This window comes from Triplophysa rosa, linkage group LG10 (assembly GCF_024868665.1).
Source record: "Triplophysa rosa linkage group LG10, Trosa_1v2, whole genome shotgun sequence".
Taxonomy (NCBI): Eukaryota; Metazoa; Chordata; class Actinopteri; order Cypriniformes; family Nemacheilidae; genus Triplophysa; species Triplophysa rosa.
In genome coordinates this window covers 26,487,691-26,512,391 of record NC_079899.1, presented here as the reverse complement: position 1 = coordinate 26,512,391, position 24,701 = coordinate 26,487,691, and the positions used below count along the sequence as shown (strand labels likewise).

General features: G+C 39.6%; 2 protein-coding genes and 1 long non-coding RNA gene across 5 annotated transcripts in view; 2 read left to right on the top strand and 1 right to left on the bottom strand.

Annotated features, from left to right (window-relative positions):
- zgc:136872 (uncharacterized protein LOC678524 homolog) overlaps window positions 1-10,194 on the top strand; it is an 11,317-nt gene extending 1,123 nt beyond the window's left edge. The window contains exons 1-22 of one of the 2 annotated variants that reach the window (XM_057343946.1): window positions 2,086-2,427; window positions 2,959-3,208; window positions 4,166-4,235; window positions 4,634-4,752; window positions 4,835-4,968; window positions 5,049-5,223; window positions 5,945-6,019; window positions 6,354-6,439; window positions 6,677-6,748; window positions 6,865-7,025; window positions 7,106-7,269; window positions 7,357-7,368; window positions 7,460-7,668; window positions 8,339-8,372; window positions 8,450-8,506; window positions 8,735-8,792; window positions 8,909-8,952; window positions 9,032-9,100; window positions 9,201-9,279; window positions 9,352-9,468; window positions 9,726-9,781; window positions 9,889-10,194. In XM_057343946.1, the coding sequence (XP_057199929.1) occupies window positions 2,972-3,208; window positions 4,166-4,235; window positions 4,634-4,752; window positions 4,835-4,968; window positions 5,049-5,223; window positions 5,945-6,019; window positions 6,354-6,439; window positions 6,677-6,748; window positions 6,865-7,025; window positions 7,106-7,269; window positions 7,357-7,368; window positions 7,460-7,668; window positions 8,339-8,372; window positions 8,450-8,506; window positions 8,735-8,792; window positions 8,909-8,952; window positions 9,032-9,100; window positions 9,201-9,279; window positions 9,352-9,468; window positions 9,726-9,781; window positions 9,889-9,915 (2,055 nt within the window). In that variant the 5' untranslated portion in view covers window positions 2,086-2,427; window positions 2,959-2,971 and the 3' untranslated portion in view covers window positions 9,916-10,194. Of the gene's footprint in view, window positions 1-2,085; window positions 2,428-2,958; window positions 3,209-4,165; window positions 4,236-4,633; window positions 4,753-4,834; window positions 4,969-5,048; window positions 5,224-5,944; window positions 6,020-6,353; window positions 6,440-6,676; window positions 6,749-6,864; window positions 7,026-7,105; window positions 7,270-7,356; window positions 7,369-7,459; window positions 7,669-8,338; window positions 8,373-8,449; window positions 8,507-8,734; window positions 8,793-8,908; window positions 8,953-9,031; window positions 9,101-9,200; window positions 9,280-9,351; window positions 9,469-9,725; window positions 9,782-9,888 lie in introns of those variants that run through there. The other variant, XM_057343947.1, reaches the window with a different exon arrangement.
- A 1,900-nt stretch (window positions 10,195-12,094) lies between these two features.
- Window positions 12,095-18,002, bottom strand: tmem151bb (transmembrane protein 151Bb). Its single transcript, XM_057343743.1, has 2 exons — window positions 17,338-18,002; window positions 12,095-15,810 (listed from the first exon to the last, which is right to left on the bottom strand). The coding sequence occupies exons 1-2, from the start codon at window positions 17,416-17,418 to the stop codon at window positions 14,428-14,430; spliced, it is 1,464 nt and encodes a 487-aa protein (XP_057199726.1). The 5' UTR covers window positions 17,419-18,002; the 3' UTR covers window positions 12,095-14,427.
- Window positions 17,858-24,701, top strand: part of LOC130560170 (uncharacterized) — a 22,577-nt gene continuing 15,733 nt past the window's right edge. The window contains exons 1-2 of one of the 2 annotated variants that reach the window (XR_008963663.1): window positions 17,858-17,961; window positions 18,525-18,574. This is a non-coding gene — a long non-coding RNA (uncharacterized LOC130560170). Of the gene's footprint in view, window positions 17,962-18,042; window positions 18,575-24,701 lie in introns of those variants that run through there. The other variant, XR_008963662.1, reaches the window with a different exon arrangement.

Below are 24,701 nucleotides of genomic sequence, written 5' to 3'. Positions count from 1 at the left end.
TCAAAATTGACATTGAAACATGAAACATGCTACATGAAAATAAATATTACCACAATAATTAGCACCACAGAATTGAAGATTATGAAGATAATAAGGTCACAATCATCTTTAACCAATTCAATTCAGTGTTATTATCTTTCATCTCATTTCATCATTATGGGATGTCTAACGGTGTGATTTTGGTGTGTGGAGGTCTCTGGAGTTGTGGGAATTCTGAGTGGTCAGCAGTGTTGGGAAATAAGAGAAATAAACCAGTGAAACATTATTACACAGTTTCAATAAAGGACTATAAAGAAGAGAATAAAGATGACGAAATGAACATGTCACATGTAAACAAGCTCTGGTTATTACTGGGGTGACGTCCGTCTCCATGGCAACAGCAGCATCTGATGTTTGTTGCATCAATTTGTGGTTAGCTTTTGACAAGGTTTAAAAAGCGTACAGATACAGCGTAGGTTCATTTTCCCTTTCATCCTTCCACATGAGAAAATAATGACTTCATTATTTACTATAGTAAGGTTCACTACAGTAAATACTAAAGTAGACTAGCATAGTTTCTACAGTTTATCAACTCGCCGGTTAATATACAGACTTTACAGTTTAATATGGTAAATACTATAGTATACTGCAGTAGCCTACATTTTCATGCCAGTAAAGGAATAAAGTCAATGACAAGAGCTGGACAGTAAACAAGATGGGGTTAAAAGAAACGTTTTCATAAAAAAATCTAATCTATACGAGTATCTTTCCTGTTAAGACTTTAAGAACAAGCACAAAAAAATCTGTTTGTAATTGCAGCATTGACATGAATATATGTAATGTGACTAAATAATGTAAATGTTAAGTGAATGTATAGGGAGAAGTTCATACGTCATGCTGTTTTAAACTGTTTAACAAACCCATTTAATATTTGATGGCATGAAGGAGACCAAAGAATGCATTCTAACAGGCACAACAGCATTACACATATCCATAATACACATACATTATATAAAACATCAACATGATGTGTTCATGTGTCCACATTCTAGAGAGAAAAGGTCGCTTCAGTTTGTCTCTTACTACTACTAATAAAAGTGAGACTCCAGAGAACTTCAGAGATCAGTAAAGCTGAAAATCTGTCACGATGTTCATTATAAATGATGAATTATTCTCATGTATGTGCACACGTGTGTTTGTGGATCAGAATAAATCCAACCAGCCAATGGTCCTCACAAAAACTTATGAAACCATTTTTAAATTCATATAATAAATGTCGAACTGTGTGTCTGCGTGTGTGTTATAGCCTTTATCACAACAGTACTCATGTTGCCACGATGCTGATGTTTTGTGTGTTCGTGTTGTTGTCAGTGTTGTGTGATGATGAAGATCAGATTCGGTCAGTATTCTTGTATGTGTTTGTGCACAGCGCCACCTACTGACCACCTGCTGCTGATCCTGTTTCTAATCTCCACATTTATTCTCCGCGTAAACTCTTTTGCATTAATACTAAAAGTTTTACTTTTTCAATTGCTATTGTTGTGTGTTGCTTTTGAAATATTAATAATTAAAACAACAGCTTTCTGAATGCAACACTCTTCCTCAACATGAACGTTTATCACACCGTGTGCGTGTGCGTGTGTGTGCGTGAGTGTGTGTGCGTGTGTGTGTGTGTGTGTGTTCATGTTTGTATATCCCGGTGGGGACCTAAACCTGAATACACACCAACACATGGGGACTCGTGTCACCGTGGGGACCAAAATTGAGGTCCCCAGGGGCAAAAAAGCTAATAAATTGTATACATAAATTGTATAAAGTATAAATTGTAACAATATTTTTTTAAAAATCTAAAAATGCAAAAAGTGTTCTATGATCTTTAGGTTTAGGGACAGGGTTAGGGATAGGGGATAGAATATACAGTTTGTACAGTATAAAAACATTACGCCTATGGACTGTCCCCACGGAGATAATAAACCAGACACGTGTGTGTGTGTGTGTGTGTGTGTGTGTGTGTGCGTGCGTGCGTGCGTGCGTGTGTGTGTGTGTGCGCGCGCACGAGTGAAATTTGCGTCAACTGAGGGTTTCTATGCAAACTTCTGTTTCAGTTTCAGATCATTCTCAGACAGACAGTGATATTGTTCATTGTTGAACTTTGCGTTTTTATCCGAGTACGTGTCACTTTTCATATCTGTTATTATAGCTTTTACTCTTGTTTTATTTTTACGAGGTAAAGACACGTGATACACATCATGTGACGTCATAAGTCTTTGGTCATTCTTTGACCTACATTGTTTTCCATGCAAATATTGACCAAACAAACCCGAGGCTTCGTTTTACCGGTGAGATGAGATGGGTGGAGCTTTAAACCTTCAGCTGTGTTCTGTCACGTCGTCCTCTGTGATTCTGTCGTCTGCTTTGCTGTAGGACACGAGAATCCACAGAGAACAGGTCCAGTAAAACTACTCATCTCTGTCTCTTTTGTCTCGCACGGAAACAGACATAGGGTTTATTTCTCAAATTTCCTTAATGACAAATACTGTAGTACACTTTACTTTAGCATTTACATTGAGTCATTTAGCAGACGCTTTTATGTTGTTCCAATTGTTTTCCTCATCTTACAGATGAGGGAAACAATTGGAACAACATAAGGAGAACAAAAAGCATACGTGCAATAAAAGAAAACTGATCTCATATATAGCCTACCACAGTATACAGAGCGAAGGGTTTTTTGTTGTTGAAAGAGTAGAATATCGTAAATATACTACCGTATTCACAGTTTATAAGTTCACTATAGTTCATACTACAGTGTTAATGTAAAGCACAGTATAAAATGACTGTACTACAGTACGCAGCTTACTAAAGTGATAGATTTCCTCAGGGGGGTTCGACTAACATAAACCAGAAAAACAAGTTAACGCATGATGTTCAGAATATTATATTTCAGTGTTTAACTGTGTTGACTCTTCATTGAACTCACAGATCTCAGGTCAGAATGCCTCCGCCTGGTGTGTGCTTAAACATCGAGTCTGAGAGGAACCTCAGGGATGGACGGGGATCTCTCACAAGTCCAGACAGGTTCCTGGGTCAAGATTTCAGTGATCTGAAGCATTACTGTCTGAAAGAGAGACTGAGATTTGTGGACAACTCATTCCCTCCGGACATCAGATCCATCGGCGTGGGACTCCTGAAGCCCGAGGAAGAGAAGAGCGTCGTGTGGAGGAGACCAGCGGTACGACGCGTTCATTCATTTATTTATCAGTCACTCAACTACAAGTAAACAGACATGTATATGAGGACAGAAGTGCATTACATTGTGATGCTCTGTTCGTGTAAGTTTAGTCAACATTTTGTAAAAACCCTGGGTTAATTTTATGAAGTTTATTCAGGCCATATATATTTTACAGTAAAAAAACACATAAAAAATTTTCTGGCAGAAATGAAATAATAATTTTCCCTGTAAAATTACATGTTTTCTTGTAATTCTACGCAATTCCGTAAAATTACAGTTTTTTAGACATTATACATGGAAAATCTGTAAAGAAAATAACAGAAAAATTCTGTAAAAATATGTTTTTTACAGGGAATACTATATGTAGTAAGGATACTAATATGAATGTATTAGTAGTATACTTAAGTGTACTATTTCAATATTTTGTGGGACTAAACTGCCCCACGTTTAGTTGACAAAAGTGTACTTCTAAGTATATTTTAACTTTGAGTACACAAATTGTACAGCGTCAGGTGAAAACAAGTGCACTAAAATACACCTAAAAGTGATCTAATTTCACGCACTAATTGTGTACATAATATACTAAAATGAGTTTTTAGTCCTTAAGATAAACTAGAAGAAGTGTACTCTCTTTTGAGACACCATGAACAGAATTACAAAAACGATATTTTTACTACATTAAATATCCAATCAATGTGTAACAATACAACACTTGTGGTACATTATTGAAGCGTGCCTAAATAAAGTGTAGTGCACTGTTTTACCTGGCAAACTACAAGTGATCTCATAGAGTAGGCATACTAATCATGTTTAAGACTTGTAGCACATTTATGGTTGATGAAAGTAATCTAATATTATATACAAGCCGGTTGATGATTTATTTGGCCTCGATAGTGAAGTGTACACTACTAGATGTTGAATGTTGTATTAATTTGTTCTAGTGTTTGCTTTCTTCAGGAACTGGTGTCAAACCCTGTGTACATAGTTGAGGAGACGTCGAGGTTTGATTTTCTTCAGGGTGATGTAGGTGTGTTTATTCAGTTTTTAATGTGCACATACAGTAAATGTCTCCAGTCATGCTGGACGTGACTGACCTCATCATTTCAACGGAAAGTACGACACGCCAATCATGAGTCCGGGTTTGTTTTTATAACCTCTGGGTGGATGAAGCAATAAAGATAAGATTCAGAAGGACAGACGGCAAACTTAAACAGTTCACATTTATTCTGAACTCTGATTCACTGCTTTTGTTCACTCATTATTCAGTCAAAGTCGTCCATTTCAAAAACATTTGTCGACATAAAATTTCAGTTTGCAGTATGTTAGCACAACTATATTTTGTCCACAAACAATTGTGTGTGTGTGTGTGCGTGTGTGTGTGTGTGTGTGTGTGTGTGTGTGCGTGTGCGTGTGCGTGTTTGTCAGGTAACTGCTGGTTTCTGGCGTCTGTCGGAGCTCTGACATTTCAGAGAGAAATCATGAAGCAGATCATCCAGTCCGATCAACGCTTCTCTGTGGATTATGCAGGAATATTTCACTTCAGAGTAAAACACTTTCATTTGAAACCAATACGAGTGAACTAGTCCTTTAAGAGTTCATGTTTTAACACATCCATCTTTTTTCCAGTTCTGGAGATTTGGTAAATGGGTTGATGTTGTGATTGATGACAAACTACCAACTATTAATGGTGAGCTCATCTTTGTTCGGTCCAAAACGCCGGACGAATTCTGGCCCGCTCTGCTCGAGAAAGCCTATGCCAAGTATGTTTCATTCTTGGTGACGTGATGGTTCTAGAATGAAGAAACGTTTCTCTGAGAATTGTGTTGATTCTGTGATATAGAGTCTGTGGCTCTTATATGGATATGAACTCGGGAAACATCTCCGAGGCTTTGAAGGACTTCACCGGTGGACCACACGTCACCTTCAAACTGAGCGAAGCCTCAGAAAAACTCTGGGACATCATGAGACGAGCCAGCCAATCAGAATCTTTGATGGGGTGCAGCACACCTGGAGGGGTGAACACTCAAATATTACACACCAATATCATATCAGAATTGGGATTGGATGCAAAGCAAAAATGAAAACTCGCTCATCATTTACTTATGCTCGATTGTTCCAAACCTGTATACATGTCTTTGTTCTGCTGAACACAAAGGAAGATATTTGGAAGAATGTCAGTAATCAAACAGATCTGGTCCCCCATTGACTCCCATAGTATTTGTTTTCCCTACCAGGACAGTAAATTGAGGACGAGATCTGTTTGGTTACTGACATTCCTCTAAATATATTCCTTTGTGTTCAGCAGAACAAAGACATTTGTACAGGTTCGGAACAACCTGAGGGTGAGTAAATGATGAAAGAATTTGAATTTTTGGGTGAACTGTCCCTTTAACAACAAAAGATATGATATATGAGATGATATGTAAGGGATAACCCGCGGCTAGCCATGGGTTATCACACTTATACCATGGTCGTTTGCCAAGTTAAAGCTGTTATTGATGTTTGCAGTGTAATTTTCAACCAGATGGGTGAAAATGACGGTTATTTTCTTTGTTAATTTCAAACATTGATCAAACTGACTGGAACTACCCGTGCGTTAAAGGGTTTTAATGCACACCTTCCGGCCAATCAGAATCCAGTATTCAAACAGACCATGGTATAAGATATGATATGACCTGATATGACACGTGTGTTTACATCCATCTAATGTCTATAATTTAGAAAATTTCTTTTCAGAAAGTGATAAACAATGTTGTGTTGCCTAACGGTCTGGTGAACATGCACGCTTACACGGTCACAGGCATCACAGAGGTGAGATATATATGAAACAATCATGTCATACATACTGTCTGTTAAACTGTGTGATGCTGTAAATTTCATTTTTATTCAAAAACAAGCACGTGACTGACCGGATCTAATGTTTTATGTACACAGTCTGACTAAAAACGTTAACAAAGGAAAAGAATCATTGCTGTTCCTAAAAACGAACATCATTATTGCTCAGACCGTTCATAGAAAGCTCAAGCGTTAAACTGTGATCTCTTTTCTGAATAAACGATCAAACATTAAGAAAAGATCATTGTATTTCACTGTAAGAATAAAGTCAGTCGGGAATGTTGGAGGATGATCAGATGATCTTTCACAGGTCGTGTGTCGAGGTCGCCCGCTGAAGTTGGTGAGAATCTTTAACCCCTGGGGTCGTGGCGAGTGGAATGGAGACTGGAGCGACAGGTTCAGACTCTTACTCAAATCAATCACAATAGATCCTCAGTTTGTCTGCCTTCCATAAAATAAACATTCTTCTGTTTGAACATTCGGTTAACTCCCGTGAAGAATCTTTAACATCCACTGACGCTTTCTGTGATAGAAAAGGTTCTTCAGACTATAGCCAGCTAATAAAGCATCATTTGAAACGAGTTTTACATGATATCTTGTATGGTTCCTGATTTGTTTATCTAATCTTGTTAGATCGCCTTTGTGGAATCTCGTAGGTCCTGAAGAGCAAAATTACAACATTGTGCGTGATAACGGAGAATTCTGGTCAGTCAACAACTCAATTTAAGTCACAAGTGTTTCTTTAATGGTCATTGTTTTCTTCAGCCCTTTGTTTTCTTGATTTATGCTGCGTCACGTCTCAGTTTGATTGGTGTCTGCAGGATGTCTATGGAGGATTTCTGCGGGCAGTTTTCAGAAGTGGATGTGTGTTGTTCCGACATGAATGTGCTCGCTGGATCTCATTCATCTTCATGGAGAACTGAAGGACACAGCGGCCAGTGGGTGATGGAAACGACGGCTGGAGGTTGTCCAAATTACCCAGGTACACATTGCCATCCCAAAACAAAAAAGACTCCCTGCAGATCACAACAAATACAACTTTCGCCTTCTTTGCGTTCGTAGACACTTTCCCAAAAAATCCTCAGTATCGCGTGACTCTTCAGACGACGCCAGAAGATCCCCGAGACACAAACACACCAAACCTCCTCGTGTCTCTTCTGCAGAAACCTCTGCGGGCGCACAGACACTTGGCAGATCATTTACATATCGGCTTTAACATTTATGAGGTTGGTCAGACTCCGTCCGAGCATCACCTGCTTGGTTTCATGTAGTTTGAACTGACCCGCTGTATGTGTTGTCTCTCACTCTTTCAGGTGCCAGCTCATGTATGTATACGTTTTCTATAGGTTTAGTTCGATGCTGGGCTTGTTCTGGCATGCGGGGACAGAATAATTCACATGTTTCATTATTAACCAGTTAAAGGACCTGAGGGAAAAGCTTCCTGCCTCATTCTTCAACACAGCCCGTCCCGTTGGACACGTCAAAAATTTCCTCAATGCACGGGAGGTCACGGAGTTTTTCCGACTGAAAGCAGGCGATTATGTCGTCGTCCCCTCAACGTTTCAGCCGAACGAAGCCTCGTCCTTCATTCTGTCAATCTACTCTAAGACAGAGGCGCGGATCAAGTAAGCATCGGCGTCTTATAAGCATACGCGTTCAAGTTTGTCTAGTAACAATAAAGATATGATATGATATAATAATGCTTCAACTATGATGTTACGCTCACGTAAAGATAACTTACAAGTACTTGCACTATAAACTATTAGACGAGTAGTATACGTCAAAGTGTATTGAACTATTAGTATTCCTAGAAGTTCACTACAAACGAGTTAACTACTATTACACTTGAAGAATACTACACTTTTATAAACTAAAGAGTGGGCCAATTTAGTCCCAGGTACTATTGAAGTAGCACACTTACAAGTACACTACTACTACTGCACAATGATACTGGTATAGTCACTGCGTAAAGTATGCTTCACACATATCCGGGTAGTTGACAAATAAACCGTAGCATGTGTCCTTTGGTGTGACAGCAAAAATTGATAACACAAACGATTAATGATGTTATTTTATATGATTAATATTTATGTTTAAAATAGAAAATAATATAAGAGGGATTTGTCTTCATTGTTAGTGATTGTTGTAAATTTTGCTATGTCACACCACAGGACAAATGTGTGGTTTATTTGTCAACTACCCACAAGTATACTACTTAAATAATAAAATGAGGTCTTATGTCATATAGCATTGAATATTAAAGTGTATTATGACGTTTGTGCTGTGTGTATTCAGAGACATGTCTGGATACGGCTTGACAAGAACAAAGGTACAGTACTACATCAAAGTAGGGTTGCTTTATTATTTGTATTTTATGACTATTAATTCAAACTCAATTTATTACAGATCAATACTAGAAATGTTGATGAATCCTTCCAACTCTTTCAACAGTATGCAGATAAGGTACCACAGCTTTACATTATGAGGAAATGTGAACGATGAAGTTATTTTGTGTACATGCCGCAGGGTCAGAAATGCACCATACATCTATTTATTGATTCGTTTGGGGGGGATTTACGATGTTCATTTCTGCCCTGGTGTATGTTTTGTGTACGTTGTGTATCTATTTTGGCAAGTGTATTATTAAATACTTAAAAAACAAAACATGTCATAATTGTTTGTTTATTAAAGTACAGAGAGGTGGATTCAGAGCAACTTCAACGTCTTCTGAATGAAAACCTTCCCGCAAGTAATTACACGAAGATTAAAATCGTAATGTAAGCAATAGACATCTCTTTCTATTTTATCTCCTGTAATTCTGTCTGTTTTTGTCTGTTTTCTTGCAACCTTCTCCAAAAATGAAAGGATTCGGCTTGGATTTGTGTAAGAGCGTGGTCGCTCTGATGGACGTATCCTTTACCATGAATGTGATGTGAAAAACAGAGTTTTTAAGAGTTTATTATGATATACTTTAACACAACGATGCAGCTCTCTGTTACTGGACGACTCAATGAATCTGAATTCCTTCGCCTTTGGAAACGGGTTGTTATGTTGAAGGTAAAGATCTTGTGCATACACTGACGTTTCTTCTGAAAACGTGAACGTTTAACATGAACACTGCCGTCATGACCTCTGTATTTTCTGATCTGTTTCTCAGGACATGTTTAATAACATGGATGACACAAACACTGGCAGTTTGTCAATGAATAAACTACAGAAAGCTCTTCAGGTGGCAGGTGAGTGCTGATGGTCAAACGTGTGATGAGACGAACAGCTGACCGATGAAATCATATTTGTGTTGATTGAAGGGTTTGGAATGAGTGACAGCATGCTCAATCTCATGGCTATGCGTTACGGTTACGCCAATGGACAGATCACACTGGAGAACTATATTTTCCTTGTGCTGCGCATGGAGAGCATGTCCAGTGAGTGTCAAGTTCTTCATCGTTCTTCATAATACAATCCTACTTAAAGCACATGAGATATTTCAGCTAAACGAATAGAATGACCAATTTAACTGTCCTACAGAAGTGCTTCACGTTGTAAAACAACTAACATGTTATTTAATCTCAAGTCAGTAACCAGATGAGATTCAGTTCTAACCTTTGTGCATGCACTATATTGCTGGTCTGATTGATTTATGATCATTGATTAATATTTCACTTGTATGCGATCACAACAGAAACTTTCAAAAGACTTGCTGCTGGTGAGAAAGGCGTGATGCTGCAAGAAAATGAAGTAATACAATTTTGCAAGAGCATTTTAAAATCATCAGCATCGCCAATAATCATTTAAAAATGAATATACATTATAACTTCTAACCGTTGATTGCTTTGTTTTTGTAGTGGATGCATCTCACCATGTACTCGTGAGTCCATCATCCATCAAACTGCGAGATCAGGACAAACGGCCGACATCTCGTTTCTGTGTCTGAGATTTAATGTTTGATTTCAGCTTTACCGTCATGCTTGAAACATTTAGCTTTTAAAGTCAAATTTATCTGAAGTACATTTTATGTATTGTTGTGGGGGTGAAGGTTTTGTTCCAGATGAAACACATCCAGTACAATTTTGGCAAAAGTAATGTCAAATCTCAAATGTTTGCATTAAATGAAAGGTTTTTATTTCAGCAACTTTTCGTGTTTTTATACCTGCACATTTACTTAACGGAAGCTATTTTTGCACATTGATCTTTGGAAAAGTAAACACAATAAAACAAAGCAGAATAATAGCATCACGCTCTGTGTGGACTGAAGGTGACCTGAGCCGCTAAAGCAAGCCCCGCCCCTTCAGCCTCACCAGGACACCAGGTTAGAGAGTCGGACTCGTGACCAGAAGGTTGCTGGTTCGATTCCCAGGGCTGGTGGGTAACGACTGAGGAGCCCTTGAGCAAGGCACCTGACCCCTACTTGCTCCCCGGGCGCTGCAGTGATAGCTGCCCACTGCTCCGGGGGTACGTGTGTTCACTACTCTCTGGATGGGTTAAAAGCAGAGGTCACATTTCGGGTATGGGTCACCATATCTGACTAATAGGTCACTTTCACTTTTTCACTTTTCAAATGAGTTAAATTTCAATTCAATATTATTTATATAGTGCTTTTCACAATGTGCATTGTTCCAAAGCAGCTTTACAGGAGCAAATAAGAAAAACTGAAAAACACAAAAAAGGTCAAACACAGCACAGTGCATGGTGTTTATAGAACAATCAAGATTATTCTAGTAAATAGAGAGAGTTTAGGTGCGACGTATGAGAAAGCTCCGCCCCCTTTGGTGGATTTAGTTATTCTAGGTGTTATCAAAAGTCCGGAGTTTTGAGATCTTAGAGAGCTAAATGTTTATTATTATTTTATAAATGCTTGTTTGGTGTTTGAGGCTGCCCTGCACACTACTACTAAATGAAATCTATACCACCAAGGTAGTGGTCTGGCTTTTGTTGAAACTAGTAACTTTGTATCAGCACCTGTTGTATTATTGCTCCTGTATGACATGTCGCTTATTGCTCCCTGAACTCTCTGTGAGTCGCTTGGATAAACGCGTCTGCTAAATGACTCAATGTAAAGACGAAGTTAAGGTAATGAATATTAATGACGTAACATGACGTTACATGAACGTGGCCTAATTATTATTCATGAGCCAATTCCTCTTCATTGTAGCGTTTGCGTCAAGTGAACGTGGACGTTTAGGTGAGTAGGCTAGACACGCGCGCGCACACACACACACACACACCGCGCGCGCGCTTATCTACCCTCCACAAAGACAACACTGTAAACAAAACTACACACGGCAAGCAAACACTATAGGAAACACAACTCAACAAATAAACATCCCAGCAAACAAATGTGGGAAATATCAATGAACGCTTTATATCATTTAGCATATTAATGATCTCGTTGCTCAGTTTACACCCCACGCGGAAGCTGCACAGTAATGTTGTGTTAAAAAACGCAGTCTGTGCTGAAGTGGGTGTTGTGGTCTACATCTGTCTGTGTCGTGTGAAGCAGTTTGTTTACAGTGTGTATGATACATCTTCTTCTTAAATATTAACACGTGATATGTCATCTGTACTGTACGTAAGGACAGGGTGCTGACAAAGTTGTGTTGCAAAGCCAAAGTATACCTAATTCATAATAATTGAATCAAGCAGACGACTTGTCGTCATGTTTTTGTTGCATTGAATACAAAAGAGACATATATGAATAGTGTGGTGGCGTCCAAAAACATGGTGTTACTAGGATATCTCGTCCCCAAATCATTGTGATACTGTGGTAACATTTTAATAAGCAGTACATCTGTCTGGTTCCTTTGAAATGATTACTGATAACTTGTTTCGGTTTGAACATTTTCAGTCATCAATCCGTTTCTTGTACTCGTTGTTAGGCACTGTCAGGTACGCTGAAAGTAAAAGAAAGAGGTACTAATGATGATGATCTGCTGTTTTGTTTGGTTTTAAACCTCGAGCGCCTCACCCCAGTCACTTTGACCCTGAGTGGAGGTATCTGTGAACAAACAGCTATATTTACCAAAGGTGAGACCGGCTGCCTGATAACAAAAACATTGTTTTAATATATCCTCTGTCATTCATTGTCAATCAATAGTTCAAAAGACCGGAGAGCTTTCTGACTAGATCACACAAAAGACGACATCTGCACTCAACCCTGTATGTGTACACTTTACAAACACAAGATTTAAAAACCTCTTCAACCATTCCAGTGCTTCAGTCTTTCTCTGTAGAGTCATCCAGCAACCAGTTATTCCTGCAGTTTTTCCTTTGAATTAAACACAAAACCCTGTCAGGGGACATACATGTACTATCCAAACATATATATAGTTCAAACAAACCTCTAATATCCTTTTCATTCATTCAACTGTGTATGCAACTGGTTATTATTCAGATTTCATTTTTTCAAGATACTTTTATAAATCTACAGATATATAGGATTGACCAATTAAACTGATGTTTTTATAAAACACCAAAAATAACCTGTTGGACATAAATGTTGATTGAAGCTCTGCTGCCATCTCGTGGCGTGTTTGTGTTAATGCGCTTTAACAGCGCCGCCTCTATCCATCCTGGTGTGATGATGCTTTTACTCCAGAATACGAGTCAACTTTATCCTTTAGTTTGTTTCAGATATTCAGCAAGTTCATACATTTTGATGAAACATGACAAAAACAAATTCATTGTAATAGCAAACACGGATGAATTGTGTGCATGAATCGAGTTTCTATGTAAAGAAATGGCCTTTTATCTCGTTTCCAGGCTTGCGTGCCATTTCAACACACATGACATCTGTATGAACCCACACGCAGTTTATTCGGTGAGTTTACATCTGTTTACTGTAACATGTCTGTTTAATGTGTGCTACATAAAGGCGTTCGTGATATGATATACATTATCCAGGCAGTATAAAAGTGTAAGGACGCAAATATTATGAAAAATACATTCGCAACCTTCAGACGTCAAAGGCAACAGACCACAGATATATACGCTGAACTACAGACAAGATTGAAAACATGTCTTTGGAATGCTCAAGAGCGCCTCTGAGGGTCTGTACGTCTCTCCAGCATCGTATCAGGAATGATGAAGCTATCAGAAAGTATTCCGCAGCTTTGATTAATGAGCGATGCAAATAATCTAGAGCTGCATAAAGAAATCTCCATGTTGTTGACAAAGCCGTTGTGTCTTTTCCTCAGAATCTTCCGCCTGTATAGCAGCACTTATGCTTTTTGTTGTCCTTATGTTGTTCCAATTTCTTCCATTTTTTACCCTCTTCTGTAAGTAGCTTTGGATAAAACCGTCTGCTAAATGAATAAATAGACCGTTTCATCGAACCCCCAGTTAACTTCCGGTTTGTGTTTGGCTAGTGTCTAATAAAATAGCTATTTATATGTTATTTGGTTTATGTTAAGATTCATTTGTATTATTATTTTACTGTATAATAATTGTATTAGTATTAAATAAACAATTTGTTGAATTTTGTTGTATGTTCATTTGATTAAATAGACAGTTTGTTGAATGGGTCCTGTAGTTTTGTCGCATTTAAAGAGAGCGTGTGGCACACTGACATCTAACGGTTGAGATTGGTATCGCAGTCGAAATTCTAGACACGGTTAACTACGTAACGCTCGGTTTCTTTTGATTGTTATCAGAAATAATCTCCAGTGCTCTATTGTTTGTGAATGTATACCGGAAGTTCAGTTGGGGGGGGTCACAAAAGTGCGCATGCGCAGTAACGTTTGTTTATGTTGTTAAAATGAATCCGTCTATAGAATTGGCATTAATGCTATTTAAAGAGCACATAGCAGGTGCCACTAATCCCAAGGACATTCACTAAATAACAGCTGGCTTCACGAACACGCTAAAGCGTTCAGTTCATCATTAAATAGTTTGTACATTACATACACAGAAGAAAGCTTTAACAGTCAATGACAGGCTATATACATTTGAAAGGCATAACATATCAGAGATTCATAGTTGCATAGCCTGAAATGTGTAATATGTTGTTGTTTTATAAATGGTTTGAGATATTCATTGTTGACATCGCCATTATAGACGTAATAACAGTATACAGTTCTGCCTGATGATAAATTACCCATAATACTTTTATTTCATACTGTCTGTTTATGAAATCAACAGGTGAACACATTCACTGCCGTAACCTCAAGTGCAATGGTTCATAATAAAAAGAAAAACGTCTGAACGGTCATGTTTTTGCTTTGTTGTTGTTGTTTTGAGTTCTCGACTTGTAGCAAAAAAATGTATTGCTATGAACGTGCGTTGGATGTGTTTGTGAATGATGGAAGCATACGGACATATGCTTCCTGAGCAACACAATGTGTCTTGTATTTCAGGAGGTGTCAAGTGTTGCAGAGAGGTTTACGAGATCATAACGACGTCTCCACGCACGAGCTGTTCCTGTGGAAGGAGCGATGGTTTGGGCAGCTCTCGCTACAGTGCACGATGAGCACCGGAAAGTAAAGGGCGTCCTGGTACGGCGGCGGGTCGTCCTCCTCGGCCGCGATTCGTCCGGACAGGCAGCGGGTGTTCTCGCCGGGGTTCTCGGGGTCGTCCAGGCTCCCGCTCCTCCAGAAGCAGCTTCGGCGCGAGCCGTACAGACGGCCCAGAGAGAAGCGGCTGGCGCTGAAGGGGACACGTGGACTGCCATTGCAGATGCTCAGGGCGCTGCGGGAGAAGACGGACGAGCTGCTGATGGCGCGGTGGCAGCGCTCGCAGTTCTGCCGGAGCCCTCCCGAGCGCTGGGCCAGGTCCATCAGACCCGCCTCGGAGTAACTGGGCACCAGCTGCTGGTTGGAGCGAATGTGCCACTCCAGCTCGGTGCTGTCTATGGTGTTGACCCTAGGGATGCGTCTGCTGTAGGGTTGCTCGTCGCACGGCGTAGCCGGGACGTAGTCGGGGCCGAAGAGCTTCTCCACGCGGAAGTGGACGTGAGCCGTGCGGTGCTCCGTCAGCACCCGCAACGGCCACGACAGGGTGAGGAAGGCGGCTGCCCAGAAGACGTAGTTGGAGACGTACCAGGGGTGGCGGTCCGGGTCGGAAAAGGCGATGGTGTACTCTCTGAAGTCCACACTTTTCAGATGCATCCCCTCCCGGGCCTCCATGTAGTCGTCCAGCCCTTCGTTGTCGGTGAAGAACCTCGCCCGCTGGGTCAGGTAGGAGTTTTCCGACTCCACATTGGCGAAGCTAAAGCACTTGGTGAACCTCAGTTTGGTGATGGCGGACTTCTCCAGACCCGCCAGCTGCTTGGACACGTCCTTGACGCCGCAGTGGCCGTAGTCGAATTCGGCCTCGGCCACGTGCGTGTTCACTCTCTCGTGGTACACCTGCGTGGTGGTGTAGGCATCTCCGTTGCGGTACCGCGTCACCTGCCGCGTCCGCCGCACGTAGTGGTAGCTGATGGCCTTCCACCAGATGCACGGCTTGGCCCGCTGCATCCTCTGGACCCGTTCGTAAATGCCCTCCACGTGCACCTTGTACTGGAGTTCGTTTCTGGCGTGGCAGTGCCAGCACTCCACCAGGTACACGATGTAAAGCATGACCAGGAAGGCCAGCGGGATGTAGATGTAGCCGTCCGAGCAGGGGCTGTCGTAGTAGGTGACAGGCGTCATGATGGTGGAGCGGGTGACCCGGGTGACGTGGCACCAGACCATGGCTCCGACGCAGCCGTACATGAGCGTGGAGAGCAGCAGGCATTTCCAGAACACCTCTCTGCACATGGACTTACTCAGCGACTGCTTCACCGGCCTCTGCTGCTCACACGAGAGAAAGAAAGAAAAGGTAACGGCTTAAATGAGATTTAAAAACAAAAATGGTAAAAAATGATGTTAAAACCAAAGAAGCCTTAGAAGATAACAGCATCAGCACGCATTGCATTTGTGACAAAACGTGAATATGCATAAACGCTGAATGCACTCTTATTGGTTGATATTTGGGCAGGAACAAATTGATCAATTTCAATAGTTCTATGGGAGATGGTTTTTATTTGTATTGCTTCCATTGTTTACCTCACTTGTAAGTCGCTTTGGATAAAAGCGTCTGCTAAATGACTAAATGTAAAAGATTATGATAATATACAGTACACATAATGTAAATTAATAACAGCACATAAGAGACACAAAAATGTGAAATCCAGGCTAAAGTCTCAATCAATTAAAATGTGTTTACGATTGATTTCCACCATTAATTTCTCGACAATTTCTATTTTTGACATGGCCTTAATCAAAGATAACTCATTTATATTTTCCCAGAATGTCCTTTACATTATGTCGAATTATTTGATGTAGAAAACATGTTTTTTAGCTTGGTTTTCACAGGCCTGGTCACACATGTCTTAAATACCATGAACACATCTTGTTTTAAAAGCTATGTTTTATCCATTGTCACATCTGTTTGTATATTGTGAAACTATTATAATAACCTAACGGCCCCGCTGTACGGTGGGTGACAAGGAAACATTTGACTCTTGTGTTTTTTCACATATCAATTCAAATTCTTACCAAATGCAGGGACGGTAATGTAGTACAAATAAAGCGTTTATTTGCAAAAACAAAAAAACGTCAGTTTTTAAAGATTTTCCCCAAATCATGTTTTTATGATGTTATCATGTTGTTAGCTGTATCCTTTTGAGTTATTATTACACTTAATCAAAACAACCCAACTGCAGTTTGATTAATATTACTTGAAATTCACAATAAAAACATGATTATTGAAGTGTTTCTTTTAAACAGAGTTAATATGATCCCTATAGTGTAATTTAACACATAAAAGGTCATTTGGCTCCTCAAGGTTTCAATTTAGAAGCCAGCGCATCCCTGCATTCTAAAACAGTGCCCATGGTTGGGTCAAATATCGTCATTGTCCAGGTTCATTTAAACCAGTGATCCACATTATACCCAACTATGAGTAATTTTTTAGAGTACAGTCATTTGAAGTCTGGAGCCTATCCAGCATTAAAATGGACCCTATGGATATATATAGATTAAATTAGTGTGCATAATTTTATGTCATGTAAGTCTTCATTTTCAATACTATCTCTATCGAGTAAAACAGCAAAAGGTTTGCTTTTCTGTGGAAGTGGCCTGACCTGTGATCTGTTCTTTGATCATAAAGCCAATCTCTGCATCTACTGCACTGAAGCTTCAGCGTTGCACACACCCACAGATCATGTTTAGTCACAGTGACATCTCTGCTCTAGCATGAGAGAAAATGCTAACATAAGCAGGTATGAGTGAATATATACGTAGCCTATATATACTGTATATATACAGAATAAATACCTCTTCTCTGGGACTGTCGGTGTCCTCCTCCTCCTCACAGACGGTGGTGGTGCTGGATTCAGCTGATGCTGGAGGAGACATGACGGGTGTGGACCACAGCAATGACACAGAGCAATGCACTCACAGCCTTTTCACATCACTGTCCTTTCTCCACACGCGTTGTGAAATTACAACGCGCAATCCTGTTTGCAACCACACCTGCTAATGCATATGCGCGCAAACGCGTCGTCTCGAGGACGACTGTTAAAACATCCGCGGCGTTTGGATCGGCTCTTAACACAATAACACACGACCATCGGCTCTAAACACAAGAACACAAACGCATGCATTGAAAACCTGAGCAGGGTGACGTGTCAACGGATTCACAAAGCCTCTGATTAGCTGCCATTCCTCGCGCGCGAATTAAGACGCCATTGAAAAAAGAACAATGCGCTTCACGCCTCTTGTACGAGGGCCTTTGTGTCGTGTTTGCAGGTCCTCGTCGGACATGTGTGCGTGATGGCTGTTTTGATTCCCGCAGGGGAGGCCGCGGGGCTGATGCGGGTGTGGAAGATGCTGCGGTACCCGCTGCTGAATGATGCTCTCTGAGCCGACAGCAGATGTCGACAACTGAACACACGATAAGTCACACACGCCCCACGAGTCTATTCACAAAGTTCAGCTAAAGAAATCGTGTTTTAAATTTGTATTATCCATTTAATGGCCTCATGAGTAGGCTATAAAATAATAACACATTTTTTTATTGATGCAGAAGTACAGTAAAGCTGAAATGAATGACACGGGGTTGTATTATGACATGAAAATGTATTATCGATCATTATTATTAATTTTCCCCATTAATGTATTTAGCACATTCTTCTCACACATGTTTATTTTATTTTATTATGTAAATTTTGGTGGAAATTAGCTGTGCATTAGCTCTTTGGAAAACGTGTCCCCTTTAAGTACTACTAAAACTGGTATGGGTTTTTTATTATTTTTATTTAGTATTGAATGGAGGTGTACTCGGATCAGGTGACGTTACAGGTGTAGTGTTGCTACATTAGGTCTTTGTTAACTTTGATATAAGTGACATGGAACTTTTTAGGCCTATATATGTAGTTTTTCACAATCCTTTGGTTGGTGGTTTTTGTTATTCATGTACCAGCTGAAAATGATTGACAGCTCTCTGTCCAACCCACTTTCAGCTTCAGTACCATGGAGAGCAACACATGAGAACACGCGTGTGCAACTACAGGTTAGTCAATTAAACTTCACATTAAATGCATACTTTACACCATGAAGCACGTTTTTTTTCAAAGTTTTATGATCCTCAATGTGAAGGTTAAAGATCTGGGCTGGGAAGTTTAAGGTTTTATGATTTTTTGTAGCTATAGCTGCATTTTGTAGCAGTCACTTCTACTTTCAGAAAACATTAAAGTCTATAGAATAACACAGATGGAAGTAATGGAATCACGCAGTGACTCTAAAATTGTGAAAAAATATTATATTTGATAAAGTAGTCACCATTCAGATTCAGATTTACAGCTCTGCACACAACCAACTTTGTGAGCAAAATGCTGGAAAGATATATGAAACCGCAAACATCATGCTTTTCTGGACACCTATTGGATGCTTTACCCATAAATTAGTTTAGTAGGCAAGGCAAGTTTATTTATATAGCACATTTCATACACAAGGGCAATTCAAACATAACCCTAAACATTTACATAAAATGATCGACAAAGAGAAATAAGACAAAGAGAAAAAAATCTTTATAATGCAAATGATTTAAGATCACAAATACAACTTAAGAGACAATAAAACAGCAATAAAATTGATTAAAAATGTGAGTGTGTATATAAAAGAATATGAGCAAAAGAGAAAGAAATGAGAAATAGAAGTGCAGTTAATGTAAACAGCACAGTGCTCAGGTTGTAAATGCACAGCTAAACAAGTGTGTTTTAATCTGGATTTAAAAGTAGCTACTGTTGGTGAACATCTGATGTCGTCTGGAAGCAGATTCCAGCTACGGGTGGCGTGATGGCTAAACGCTGACTCGCCTTGTTTTAAATGAACCCTTGTTATCTCCAACTGACTTGATCCTAATGATCTAAGAAGTGTGTTTGGTTTATATTCAATAAGCATATCTGAAATGTATTTAGGTCCTAGACCATTGAGTGATTTATAGACAGTTAATAATACTTTGAAGTTGATTCTAACAGTAACTGGTAACCAGCGTAAGGACCTGAGGATTGGAGTGATGAGCTCAGATTGTTTGGTTCTGGTCAGAGTCCTGGCAGCAGCATTCTGTATGAGCTGCAGCTGTCTGATGGTCTTCTTGGGAAGACCTGTGAGGAGTCCATTACAGTAATCCACCCTGCTGGTGATGAAATCTTGCTTTGAGACAAAACATCTGATTCTGGCTAGGTTTCTGAGATGGTAGTACGCTGATTTGCTTATTGCTTTGACATGACTGCTGAAACTAAGGTCAGACTCTAAAATGACACCAAGATTGTTTACCTTACTTTGTGTCTTTGGACCTCTTGAGTCAAGGTATGAGTTTTTACCTTGTTAGTTTCATCCTTGTTACCAAAAACAATCACTTCAGTTTTGTCTTTATTTAACTGAAGGAAGTTTTGACACATCCAGCTGTTAATGTCATCAAAGCACTGGCAGAGAGAGTCAATAGGCCTGTAGTCATTGGGTGAGAGGGCTATAGGTAGATCTGAGTGTCATCTGCATAGCTGTGGGGGGCAATTTGCTACCTTTTCATTATTTGGCCAAGTGGGAGCATATACAGATTAAAGAGGAGCGGAGCGAGAATCGAGCCCTGTGGAACACCACAACTCATGGGTGTCCAGTCAGATTCACATAGTAACCTCTCCCTTTAAGGTATGACCCAAACCATTTAAATACCGACCCAGAAAGCCATTCCCAGTTTTCCAGCCTATGTAGGAGTATGGTGTGATCTACCGTGTCAAAGGCAGCACTGAGATCTAGTAATACCAGAACTGATATTTTGCCTGAATCAGATTCCAATCGAATATCATTTATGATCTTTATGAGCACTGTCTCTGTGCTGTGATGCTGACGGAAACCAGACTGATAATTGTCCAGGTAGCCATATGAGTTTAAGAATTTGGTCAGCTGATTGAAGACAACCTTTTCAATGATCTTGCCTATAAAGGGAAGATTTGATATTGGTCTGTAGTTCGACAGTAAGGTTTTGTCTAGATTGCTCTTTTTTACTAGAGGTTTGACAACTGCAGTATTTAGGGACTCTGGGACAGTTCCTGAGAGCAGTGAGGTATTTACTATTTTTAGGAGATCTGCTTCTAAACAGTTAAACACTCTTTTGAAAAAGGATGTGGGAAGTGTGTCAAGGCTGCAAGTTGACGCTTTAAGATGCTGTACCGTTTCCTCAAAGGTTTTGTGATCAATTGTCTGAAATACAGATAAAGTTATTAATTTCTGAGGTTGTTGTAATGAAGTCAGACTGACCTGAGTGCCATATGGGGTTTTGCTAATTTCCATTCTGATATTATTGATCTTCTCAAGGAAAAAAGTTGCAAACTCATTGCATTTGTCATCAGACAGCATTTCCCTGGGAACTTGACTCGGGGGGTTTGTTAGTCTCTCTACAGTTGCAAAAAGAGGAGGCACGCAGACTGTCTTTATAGATGTCATAGTGAACTTCAAGCTTTGTTTTTCGCCACATACGCTCAGCTTTTCTGCATGTTCTTTTCATGCTTTGTACTGCTGGTGTGTTTCTCCAGGGTGCTTTACGCCTGCCAGATATCGCCTCGACCTTTACTGGAGCAATGGCATCCATAGCATTTTTCACTTTTGCATTAAAGCTATCGAGGAGAACATCCATAGAGTCTGCAGATATATTTGATGACAGAAACATAGCATTGATAAAGAGATTTATGAATCTCTTTTTTACAGAGACGGGTCTATCTTCAGTGGCAGGACTGATTGATATATCAAAGAAAATACAGAAATGATCAGACAGCGCCACATCTCTAATAATAGTGGATGAAATGTTTAAATCCAGATGATTGTGTGTGGGACGTGCCCATGCTAGATCAGATCAAAAGTGTTGAAAACATTTAAGAGTTCATTTCCAGTGTTGTTTTCTGCCTTGTCTAGATGAAAATCTCCAGCAATATAAAGCAGTCAGATTCTGAGGAGATTCTGAAAAGTCATCAGCAAAGACTGAGGAGTATTTGGGAGGTCTGTAAATAATTGTAAACACCTTTTAACCAAAAAGGATTTGTGTTTTAGTGAACGGATGTTCAAAAGTGCTAATTTCATAGTAACCGTGTTTAGTTGTTTACCCCCGTCATTCTCAGAGTGACGTCTCATAGGCAGTAGATTACATAGGTTTGACATAGACTGGAAAGGGCCTTCTTTTGTCAAAAAGTGCAAATGTCCAAAGATTCCTTGTGTAGTTTTTGTAGTTGTCCACCAGAGAGCGCTATAGTCTTTAACTTTTAGTCCACGTCTGACTCTTCACACATTTAGTCTGTGACGTCATTTGCTTTCTTGATAGAAGTCACCTCACATTCTTTCTTTCTTTCTTTCTTGAAAGTGTACATTCCAGCATGTTTTTGTCCGTTCCCGGAGATTGACCTCTGAAAATATCATGAGGAGACAGAGCTTTTGAACAAGTCAAATAAACATGATGTTGTTTACAGAGAAGATCTGTTTAACACTGGCACGTTAAAGATGAAAGTCCCATCTGATGTGTGTCATCCGAGTTCAGTGCTTGCTGTGGATCAGAATGAACAGAATATGTTCATTCTGACCAAGATATGGTGCTATAGCACTAAAAGTAGTTCCCCTGTGATTACGAGCAAAGAACCACTTTTAGTGCTATAGCACCATTTTTTTAGAGTGATGGGAGTCAATGGGTGTCGAGATCTGTCTGGTTATACGCATTCTTCCAAATATCTTACTCTGTGTTCATCAGAACAAAGACATATATACAAATTTGGAACAACTCGAAGGTGAGGAAATGAGGACAGAATTTTCATTTTTGGGTGAAGAATCCCTTTAAGTTCTGAAGGATTGTTTTGTTCCAGTTCTGAAAACTCTTCTTCATACATTCACATCATATGGGTTCATTAACTTTCCTGTTTTATTGCTAGTGATGTTCTTAACATTATTCTGGACTGGTGTTAATGTCTGTTCCACGTCATTTCCGTTTTAGGTGTGCTATTTGTAACTGCAAAAATCCAGATTTTAGCAGAAATTTGATGCACCGAGGTGTCTGAAATGACCAGGAGCACCTTTAAATTCCGAATTTCATTCTCTAAAAGTAGACTACATGTAATCTGTGCAAAATGTGATTTCTTGATTTGCCTGGAGAGAGCAGAGAGTTCAGTATATCAGGTGAAGGGTTGTTTATGGCTTTTCTGTGTTATTGTTGACATCTCCAGTCATTTCCAGGCTTTTTACAATGGTTTTATCATAATACAATCCCATTTGAGCCCCTTCACATTATTCAGATTGAACTCATGCATTAACATAGAAATGAAATCATGTTTTATTGACAGTGACTCTTATTGAAGTTTTCTTCAGAAACTCCTCGTCTGACAGCGAGATGATGATGATGATGATGATGACGATGATGATCTGAACGTCAGGTGAAACAGTGGCTGTGAAATGACACTTCAGGTTAATAAGCGGGAGAATGTGAAGGGCAGATTTACTGCTTTCCTAATGAATGAATGAATTGATCACTATGAAGGATCACTACAGCTGTTTACAGTCATTAAGAAAACAACAACAACAAACCAGCAGGTGAATGTAAAGAAATGTCTCTCAGCCCAAAATGTACATTTAATGAAAATGATGTTTGTTTATTAAAGTACACTTTTAAGTATACTCGCAGTAAACTACTAGTTTAATCGTTTTAATACTGGAAGTAGGCTTTCACCTGTAAGTAACCGTAACGTTTATAGTTTAGTCATTTATATATTATTATTATTATTATTTATATTGTTGCTATTTTGACTTGTGAGTCAAATAAAATGAATCGACCTCTCAAGTATACTTAGAATACATTACATTCGGAGTACAGACCAAATATAGTCTTTTCCATCACTATCGGTTTCAGTCAAGTATTCTTTGGTTAATTTTAAGTATATTATTAACGTAAAGTAGTATGTAGGGCAGATTATAAGTAAACTTAGTTTTATTATGTATAATAATAGCACACAAATAGATTTTTGTAAGGATAATAGACTACAAATGAAGAGTTCTTATTGTGCATTCCAATTCATATCAATCAAACTGCAGTTGCTTTGTTTTGATTGAAGCCATAATGACTCAACAAACACAGCGCACTAACACAATAAAACAGTATAGTTTGGAACCAAACTCTTCATATGTCATCACATATTTTTTCTTTAGGTTTGGGGGTGAAGTATAATATTGTGTGGATGACGGACACAGCAGTAAAGTGATGCACGCGGACACTGAGAGAGAAAGACACGAGCTAGCCTGCTTTCCATTAGATATCCAGTATTCACAGTTTGACAGAAGGTGGATCAGTGTGATGATTCTGTGTGATGTGAGGTTTTGTGTTTGAGGGGTCTGCAGACTCTGTTGCTGCTCTGGGATATCGCGGATGTCAGGTGAGCAACCTCATCTCCGCTGCTTTGCGGTTCCCATGGAAACTGGGCACTACACGCTTTTTAAGAGATGCTATAAATCAAGCTTTTCTAAACTTCACAGTTCCTTTGGTGAAGCCTGTATCTGAACAATAAACGAACGAGTTCCCGTCTGTTTTTGAGAGGTTCAGGTTCAGAGCTCTTTTTGAGTTCTCGTTTGAGACTCGATGTCATGAGAACATGTGCAGCTCACACTTCACGCCAAAAATAAAAAAGAAATCATTTGCACGATATGTTGCATTGTTTAGGTTAGCTACAGTATGTTTTGACGCAAGTATAGCTGGTTTAAGTTGGTCATGTGCTGTTCCTTAACTGGTCCTAAGCAGCTTAATCCACCTCAAACCACAGACATGCGTCAAAACAGAACAGCTGGTTTTTCAACGGGTCATTTTATAGCCTAAAATTCTTATGATCAAAATAGGATCAGATGTTTAAAGAGTAAATATTACAGTGTCCTTAAAATGACATGTCATGCGGTGTGTGATGTTGCCGTGTGTGAATGTCAGCCGTCTGCCGAGTTGTGAAGCCGAAAGTGAACGAATAACAAAGTTATTGGCTTGAGAAAAAAGGAGTCGACTCTGAATCACGCCAACGAGTCGACTCGTCTGTCATTCGAATTTCAGTTCCGCGTCAGATTTGCGTCACTCGGTGTGATGCCCGCCTGCACGCAGTAGACCAATCACAGCAGACTAGACCAACTGA